We start from the raw sequence: 8755 nt of genomic DNA on the forward strand, positions 1-8755 counted from the left end.
GCCCCCCGACGACCCCCGCCCCAAGAAGCTGGAGCTGGAGCGGGGCCGGGCGGCCAAACGGGGGGACCCCGCTCCCCGCGGGCCGGGCGGGCGCCGGGGGCCGCTCAAGGCCGATCACGGCGTGAGGGTGCCCGGGGGAGCCCCGCAGGTGCCCGGCAGCGCCTCCTTCTCGCTGCCCAGCGCGGCCGAGCGCCGCCGGAGCAACCTGGCCCGCTCCAAATCCATCAGCATCGGCGACCTGAGCCAGGGAGGCGGCGGCGGCGGCGTCGCCGGTGTGCCCAGCCGCGCCGAGGACGTGGCGGTGGCGCTGAGCCGGCTGGTGCTCAGGGACTGCGGGCACCCGCTGGGCGCGGGCGCGCTGGCGCTGCGGAGGAGCTCGTCGCTGCGCAGGGTCACCGTGGCCGCCGGGCCCGACGGCAAGGGCACGCCGCCGCTGCTGTCCGTGCGCCCCGAGGGCGGCCCCCGCGCCCGCTCCGACCCCGCCTTCGGCCCCGGCAGCCCCGCGCCCGGCCGGACCGAGGACAAGGCGGCCGCCGTAAGAGCCCGGGAGGGCGGCAGGGAGGGAGGGAGGGGATGTGGCGTGTGTCCCCAGCCTTGGGGATGTGTGAGACCCCCCGGTGTCCCCAGCCTCGGGGACACTTTGAGCCCCCTACACTGTCCCCAGCTTTGGGGACACTTTGAGACCCCCTCAGTGTCCCCAAGCCTTGGGGATACTTTGAGCCCCCCACACTGTCCCCAGCTTTCGGGACACTTTGAGACCCTTGCATTTTCCCCAGTTTTGGGGACACTTTGAGAATCCCTCAGTGTCCCCAGCCTTGGGGACATTTTGAGAATCCCACAGTGTCCCCAGTTTTGGGGACATTTTGAGACCCCTGCATTTCCCCCAGGTTTGGGGACACTTTGAGACCCCCGCAGTGTCCCCAGTCTTAGGGACACTTTGAGAATCCCACAGTGTCCCCAGCTTTGGGGACATTTTGAGAATCCCACAGTGTCCCCAGCTTTGGGGACACTTTGAGACCCCCTCAGTGTCCCCAGCCTTGGTGACACTTTGAGCCCCCCACACTGTCCCCAGCTTTGGGGACATTTTGCACCCCCTACAGTGTCCCCAGATTTGGGGACATTTTGAGAATCCCTCAGTGTCCCCAGCTTTGGGGACACTTTGAGACCCCCACGGCTGCGGGTGGCCGGTGCCATCCTTGTGCCTCTGGGTTCTGTCCCCACGGCTCCAGGGTGGCACCCTGGTGGCACTGGGGTGGCCGGGGGTGGCCGCTGCCCCCTCCCCGTTTCCGCATCCGCCCCCCCGCCCCATCCCTCACCTGCCCGGCCACGTGTGGGGGGATCGTAATCCCCTCAGTGCCCCCGGGGCGCGGCCACCCCGCCTTGTCCCCCCTCGGGGTGTCCCCGGCGCTGCCTGGGGGGGTCCCGCAGCCCCTCGGGACCCCCGGAACCCCTCGGTGGAAAGCGGGCAGGGATTTTTGGGGGGTGTTTACCTCGGCACCCCTGCGGGCTCTCGCTGTCCCCAGGGGCAGCTCCGGCTAATTAATCCCCCGGGATGAGCCTCGCGCGGCCCAGAATAGCCGGGGGAATCGGATCAGCTAATGAGCTGAGGGGGAGGGGACGCTCCGGTGGCCGGCAGCGGTGCCACCGGTGCCACCGAGCCGGTGCCACCGCGGCGGTGCCACCGCGGCGGTGCCAGCATGCCGGGGCTGCAGGGCGCCACGCTGGTGGAGCTGCCGCGGAAGCTGCAGCGCTCGCTGGTGACCCGGCGGGAGCTGCAGGGCCGGGCCACCGACATCTCCGAGTCCGTGGTGCACACGGCGGTCATGGGGCTGCTGCTGGTCAGCGGCGAGGTGAAGCCGGCGCCGCCGGGGGACGCCCGGGGGGACGGCGCGGCCGGGGCGCGGCTCACCGCGTGTCCCCCGCTGTCCCCCCAGACCCACCACGCGCTGCTGCTGGGCTCGGGCCACGTCGGCCTCAGGAATCTGGGCAACACGGTAAGCAGCACCCCGCCCCTCCCGGGGAGCTGTACTGGGGTGCAGGAGGGATTTGGGGTCCTATTGGGGTCCCCGACCCTCCTGTCCCTCTGTCCTGGGGTGCGGGAGGGATTTGGGGTCACCTCGGGGTCCCCGACCCTCCTGTTCCTCTGTCCTGGGGTGCGGGAGGGATTTGGGGTCACCTCGGGGTCCCCGACCCTCCTGTTCCTCTGTCCTGGGGTGTGGGAGGGATTTGGGGTCACCTCGACTTCACCTCAGGGTCACCCATGCTCGGTGGCCTTGGTCCTGTCCTGCTGAGATGTAACATTCCTTGAGCTCCCCCAGCCCCACAGATCCTGGGGTGCGGGAGGGATTTGGGGTCACCTCGGGGTCCCCGACCCTCCTGTTCCTCTGTCCTGGGGGGCGGGAGGGATTTGGGGTCACCTCGGGGTCCCCGACCCTCCTGTTCCTCTGTCCTGGGGTGTGGGAGGGATTTGGGGTCACCTCGACATCACCTCAGGGTCACCCATGCTCGGTGGCCTTGGTCCTGTCCTGCTGAGATGTAACATTCCTTGAGCTCCCCCAGCCCCACAGAGCTGTCCCCATTATCCCCAACCCTCCTGTCCTGGGGTGCAGGAGGGATTTGGGGTCACCTCGGGGTCCCCGACCCTCCTGTTCCTCTGTCCTGGGGTGCAGGAGGGATCTGGGGTCACCTCAGGGTCACCCATGCTCGGTGGTCATGGTCCTGTCCAGCTGGGAGGTCACATTCCCAGAGCTCCCCCAGCCCCACAGCACTGTCCCCAAGGTCCCCAACCCTTCTGTCCCTCTGTCCTGGGGTGCAGGAGGGATTTGGGGTCACCTCGGGGTCCCCTCAGGGTCTCCCAGGCTCGGTGGCCCTGGTCTCATCCTGCTGGGGATGTCCCCCAGCCCCACAGTGCTGTCCCCAAGGTCCCCAACCCTCCTGCCCTGGGCTGTGGGAGGGCTTGAAGGGTCCCTCGCTGTCACCCGGGGGTCACCTCAGTGTCCCCGAGCCTCTTTGTGGCTGTCCCACCACGGTCCCATCCCACTGGGGACATCACACCCCCGGGTACCCCCAGACCCGCGGGGCACTGGGGCAGCAGAGGGGACACGCCGAGGGCCCCGTGCTGAGGTGGCCCACGCCGGGCTGTCCCCGTGTCCCCCCGCAGTGCTTCATGAACGCGGTGCTGCAGTGCCTGAGCAGCACCAAACCGCTGCGGGACTACTGCCTGCGCCGCGACTTCCAGCAGGAGCAGCCCCCCGGCCCCCGCGCCCCCCAGGAGCTCACCGAAGGTGGGGCAGGCCCCCCAAAACTCCCGCAGCCCCCCGAGAGCGTTACATAACCCCCCCCGGGGGCGCTGACCCCGCCGTGTCCCCGCAGCCTTCGCCGATGTCATCGCCGCCCTCTGGCACCCCGACTCCTCCGAGGCCGTCAACCCCGGGCGCTTCAAGGCCGTGTTCCAAAAATACGTGCCCTCCTTCACGGGTTACAGGTGAGACGCCCCCCCAAAACCTTTGGGGACACCCCCGGGGACCCCTCCCGGGCGGGCACAAAGCGTCCCCGTCCCCGCAGCCAGCAGGACGCGCAGGAATTCCTCAAGTTCTTCATGGACCGGCTGCACGTGGAGATCAACAGGAAGGGCCGGCGCACCCCCAGCATCCTGTCGGACACACGGAGACCCCCGGCCCTGGAGGACCCCGAAACGCTCAGGTGAGAGAGGGGAGGGGCTGCTGGGGAGGGGGAGCCCCGCTTTTGGGGACAGCTGTGTGTCACCCCGGTGTCCCCCCACGCAGCGACGACGAGCGCGCCAACCAGATGTGGAAGCGCTACCTGGAGAGGGAGGACAGCAAGATCGTGGGTGAGCGCTGGCAGTGGGGGTGCGCCCCCCCCTCCCCCGGACCCCAAAACCTCTGGGGGTGCCCCCCTGACCCCCCCCTTTGCCCCCCAGATCTCTTTGTGGGGCAGCTGAAGAGCTGCCTCAAGTGCCAGGCCTGCGGCTACCGCTCCACCACCTTCGAGGTGTTCTGCGACCTCTCGCTGCCCATCCCAAAGGTAGGGGTGGGGCGACCCCCAAAAACCCTTCATGTCCCCCAAAAAACCCTTCAGACCCCCAAAAAACCCTTAAGACTCCCCCAAAAAACCCTTCATGCCCCCCAAAAAACCCTTCAGACCCCCAAAAAACCCTTCAGAGCCCCCAAAAAACCCTTCAGAGCCCCCAAAAAACCCTTCAGAGCCCCCAAAAAACCCTTCAGAGCCCCCAAAAAACCCTTCAGAGCCCCCAAAAAACCCTTCAGAGCCCCCAAAAAACCCTTCAGAGCCCCCAAAAAACCCTTCAGAGCCCCCAAAAAACCCTTCAGAGCCCCCAAAAAACCCTTCAGAGCCCCCAAAAAACCCTTCAGAGCCCCCAAAAAACCCTTCAGAGCCCCCAAAAAACCCTTCAGAGCCCCCAAAAAACCCTTCAGACCCCCAAAAAACCCTTAAGACTCCCCCAAAAAACCCTTCAGACCCCTCCAAAAACCCTTAAGACTCCCCTAAAAATGCTTCAGACACCCCCAAAATGCTTCAAATCCCCCCCAAAAAACCCTCAGACCCCACCGAAAACCCTTCGGACCCCCCCAAAACCCTTTAGACCCTCCAAAAAATGCTTCAGATCCCCGCAAAAACCCCTCAGACCCCCCAAAACCCTTCAGATCTCCCAAAAACCTTTAAGATCCCCCCAAAAATCCTTCAGACCCCCCAAAAAAACCCTTCAGACCCCAAAAAAACCCTTCAGACTCCTCCATAAACCCCTCAGACCCCCTGCCCCTCAGGTGTGTGACAAGTGCCGGCAGCGCACGCGCAGCACCAAGAAGCTGACGATCCAGCGCTTCCCACGCATCCTGGTGCTCCGTATCCTTTGGGGACCAGCGCCCCCAAGCTTTTTGGGGGGAGGTGGGGGGCACAGGGGGTCACCCCTCTATTTTCCCCCCTCCTTAACCCTCGGCAGACCTGAACCGGTTCTCCACCACGCGCTACTCCATCAAGAAATGCTCGGTCTTCGTGGACTTCCCCCTGCAGCAGCTCAACCTGCGGGAGTTCGCCAGCGAGAAGGCGGGTGAGGAGAGCTCCTGGGGGGGCTTTTGGGGTGGGGGTCTCCGCCTTTTGGGGTGGGGGATCCTAACCCTGACCCCCTCCCCGCTGCAGGCATCAGACCCCAAAAAAACCCTTCAGACTCCTCCATAAACCCCTCAGACCTCCCTCAAAAACCCTTCCAGTCCCCCCAAAACCTCTCACGTACCCCCAAAAACCCTTTAGCCTTCCCCAAAAACCCCTCAAACCTCCCTAAATCCCCCCCCTGACTTGGGGTGGGGGATCCTAACCCTGACCCGCTCCCCGCTGCAGGCAGCCCTGTCTACAGCCTGTACGCGCTGTGCAACCACTCGGGCAGCGTGCACTACGGGCACTACACGGCCTTCTGCCGCGACCCGGCCGGCTGGCGCGTCTACAACGACTCCCGGTCAGTGCCCCCCGCCCCGCCCGAGCCCCCCGAGCCCCTCCGGGGCACCCCCCGAGCCGCCCGCGGCCGGTGCTGAGGGTGTCCCCGCAGCGTCTCGCCCATCAGCGAGAACCAGGTGCCGTCCAGCGAGGGCTACGTGCTGTTCTACGAGCTGGAGGAGCCGCCCGGCCGCAGGGCCTGAGAGCCGCGCCCGGAGCCGCCTGCGGGCCGGGCTGCGGGGGAGCGCCCCGGGAACCCCCGGAGCCCCCCGGGAACCCCCGGAGCCCCCCGGGAACCCCCCGGGACCGCCCCCGGAGCCCCCCGGAGAGGGCGGTGCGGAGGGAGCGGCCGCAGCCCGCGCGGCCCCGGGGGGTTTTGTGAATAAATTTATTAAAAAAACCCCAAAAACCGCCGAGTTTCGGGGCTGGGAAGGGGGCGTGGCCTTGGGGAGGGGGCGGGGTTTGGAGTTGATAACTGTCGAGTGGGCGTGGTTTGCCTGCATGGGCGGGGCGTGCTGTTGATTGATTAGAGACGGGCGTGGCCGTGTGTGCACGGCGTGCCTGATGATTGGCTGGCGGCGCAGTAGGCGGGGCTTATCACCACGGCGCGCTCGCTGCCGCCGCAGCGCGCTGTCCATCAACGCGCTGCGCCTTGCCATTGGCCCGCCCGCCGCTGGCCCCGCCCCTCGCCGCGCTGAGGGCGGGCAGGGGCGTGGCCGGCGCGGCGCTGCTGAGGAAGGGTCCCGGCTGAGGGGGGGTCCCGGCCCGGGCGGGTCTGGGGGCTCCGGGCGGCCCCGCTGACCCTGCCCGCCCCAGCCGCCCTCATGCCGCCCACCGTGGCCGTCGTTGGCGGCGGCATCAGCGGCCTGGCCGCCTGCTACCACCTGCTGCGCGCCCCCCGCCCGCCCAAGGTGAGCGTGCGACCCCCGGGCCCTCCCCAAGGGACCCCCGGACCCTCCCCAATCCATCTCGGGACCCCCGGGCCCTCCCCAGTCCATCCTGCAGAGACCCCCGGGACCCCCAATTCCCCCGGGACCCCAATTCCCGCGGGGTCCCGGGGGTGACTCGGGGGGTCCCGGTGTTGATTTGGGGTCTCCGTGGTGATTTGGGGTCCCCGTGATGATTTGGGGTTCCGGTGGTGCCCGGGGGTCCCGGCGGTGATTGGGGGGTCCCGGGGGTGATTTGGGGTCTCGGGTTGATCGGAGTCCCGGTACTGATTGGAGGGTCCCGGTGTTGATTCGGGGGTCCCGGGGGTGATTTGGGGTCCCGGGGTTGATCCCGGTGCTGATCCGGGGGTCCCGGGGGTCCCGGGGTTGATCCCGGTGCTGACCCGGGGGTCCCGGTGCTGATCCCGGTGTGACCGGGGGTCCCGGTGCTGATCCCGGTGTGACCGGGGGTCCCGGTCGTGCCCGGGGCTCTGGGGGTCCGCAGGTGGTGCTGCTGGAGGCCAGCGGCCGGTTCGGGGGGTGGCTGCAGAGCACGCGGACCCCCGAGGGCGCCGTGTTCGAGCACGGCCCGAGGGGCGTCCGGCCCGCGGGGCCCGCGGGGGCCGAGACCCTGCGCATGGTACGGGGGCTGGGGGCTGGATTTGGGGTGACAGGGGGGTCCCAGGGGGTCTGGGGGTGTTCCCAGGGCTGGTGTGGGGTGTCAGAGGAGTCCCTGGGTGGATGCTGGGAGTCCTTGTGGCTGGGTTGGGGGGATGGGGGGGGCCCTGAGGTGCTGAGGGGGGGGTTTGGGGGTCCCCAGGGACGGTTTGGGGTGACAGAGAGGTCCTGTGGGGGGCTGGGGGGGTCCCTGGGGCTGGATTTGGGGTGACAGAGGGGTTCCTGGGTTTTAGGAGGTCCCTGGGTGGATGTTGGGGGTCCTGGGCTGGTTTTTGGGGAGCTGGGGTGGGTTTGGAGAAGTCCCTGGGGCTGGGTTTGGGGTGACAGAGGGGTCCCTGGGGTTTGGAAGGGGATTCTGGCAGAATTTTTGGGGTCCCTGGGTGAATCCTGGGGGTCTCTGGGTGAATTTTGGGGTCCCTGGGTGAACTTGGGGTCCCGTGGTCCCCGCAGGTGTCGGAGCTGGGGCTGGCCGGTGACATCCTGGCTGTCCCCAGGGACCACCCGGCGGCACAGAACCGCTTCCTGTACCTGGGGGGGGCCCTGCACCCCCTGCCCTCGGGGCTGCGGTGCGTGTCCCCTGTGTCCCCTGTGTCCCCTGGCCCCTGGGCCACCTCCCCCTGTCACCAGGGCCACCTCCCCCTGTCACCAGAGCCACCTTTTCACTGTGCAGCATCCCCAGGGGCTGTTCTGGGCTGTGTCCCCTGTCCTTTGTCCCCAGTGCCACCTCCTGTCCCCAGTGTCACCCCCTGACCCCACGGTGTCCCCAGGGGCTGCTCTGGGCCGTGTTCCCCCTGTCCCCAATGCCACCTCTTCTGTCCCTGCTGTCCCCAGGGGCCTGCTCTGGGCTGTCCCCAGTGCCAGCCCTGTGTGTCCCTGCTGTCCCCAGGGGTTTGCTTCTGTCCATGCCCCCTGTCCCTGGTGTCACCTCCCTGTCCCTTGTGTCCCCAATGCCATGTCCCCAGTGCCATTCCCCCTGTCCCTGGTGTCACCTCCCTGTCCCTTGTGTCCCCAATGCCATGTCCCCAGTGCCATTCCCCCTGTCCCTGGTGTCACCCCGCTGTCCCTGTCCCCGGTGTCACCCTGTGTCCCCAGGCTGGTGCTGCGTGCCATGCCCCCGTTCCCAGTGTGTCTCTGTCACTGTCCCTGTCCCTGTCCCCAGGCCGGTGCTGCGTGCCGTGCCCCCGTTCCCAGTGCCACCCTGCTGTCCCTGTCCCCTGTGTCACCCTGTGTCCCCAGGCCGGTGCTGCGTGCCGTGCCCCCGTTCCCAGTGCCACCCTGCTGTCCCTGTCCCCTGTGTCACCCTGTGTCCCCAGGCCGGTGCTGCGTGCCGTGCCCCCGTTCCCAGTGTGTCTCTGTCACTGTCCCTGTCCCCAGGCCGGTGCTGCGTGCCGTGCCCCCGTTCCCAGTGCCACCCTGTGTCCCTGTCCCCAATGTCACCCTGTGTCCCTGTGTCCCCAGGCCGGTGCTGCGTGCCGTGCCCCCGTTCCCGCGGGCCCTGCTCTGGAGCGCTCTGCGGGATCTGCTGACCCCGCGGGGGACGGGCCCTGACGAGAGCGCCCACGCCTTCGCCCGGCGCCGCTTCGGGCCCGAGGTGGGTGCCCCCCGAGCCCCCCAAAACCCACAGAGCCCCCCGGAACCACCCAGAACCCCCAGAGCCCCCCAGAACCCCCTGAACCACCCCCAGA

At 68.1% G+C, this 8755-nt stretch overlaps 2 protein-coding genes across 3 annotated transcripts in view; both read left to right on the top strand.

The window, feature by feature from the left end:
• USP21 (ubiquitin specific peptidase 21) overlaps positions 1–5875 on the top strand; it is a 7736-nt gene extending 1861 nt beyond the window's left edge. The window contains exons 4-14 of the mRNA XM_039718226.1: positions 7–535; positions 1935–1994; positions 3161–3284; positions 3373–3484; positions 3565–3702; positions 3786–3850; positions 3941–4077; positions 4746–4881; positions 4979–5086; positions 5374–5488; positions 5579–5875. Of these exons, the coding sequence (XP_039574160.1) occupies positions 7–535; positions 1935–1994; positions 3161–3284; positions 3373–3484; positions 3565–3702; positions 3786–3850; positions 3941–4077; positions 4746–4881; positions 4979–5086; positions 5374–5488; positions 5579–5669 (1615 nt within the window). The 3' untranslated portion in view covers positions 5670–5875. The remainder of the gene's footprint in view (positions 1–6; positions 536–1934; positions 1995–3160; positions 3285–3372; positions 3485–3564; positions 3703–3785; positions 3851–3940; positions 4078–4745; positions 4882–4978; positions 5087–5373; positions 5489–5578) is intronic.
• A 112-nt stretch (positions 5876–5987) lies between these two features.
• Positions 5988–8755, top strand: part of PPOX (protoporphyrinogen oxidase) — a 6726-nt gene continuing 3958 nt past the window's right edge. Inside the window, exons 1-4 of one of the 2 annotated variants that reach the window (XM_039718220.1) lie at positions 5988–6377; positions 6898–7032; positions 7521–7636; positions 8529–8661. In XM_039718220.1, the coding sequence (XP_039574154.1) occupies positions 6291–6377; positions 6898–7032; positions 7521–7636; positions 8529–8661 (471 nt within the window). In that variant the 5' untranslated portion in view covers positions 5988–6290. The remainder of the gene's footprint in view (positions 6378–6897; positions 7033–7520; positions 7637–8528; positions 8662–8755) is intronic. The other variant, XM_039718221.1, reaches the window with a different exon arrangement.

Source organism: Passer montanus, unplaced genomic scaffold, assembly GCF_014805655.1.
Source record: "Passer montanus isolate IOZ18808 unplaced genomic scaffold, ASM1480565v1 scaffold398, whole genome shotgun sequence".
In the NCBI taxonomy this organism is placed as follows: domain Eukaryota; kingdom Metazoa; phylum Chordata; class Aves; order Passeriformes; family Passeridae; genus Passer; species Passer montanus.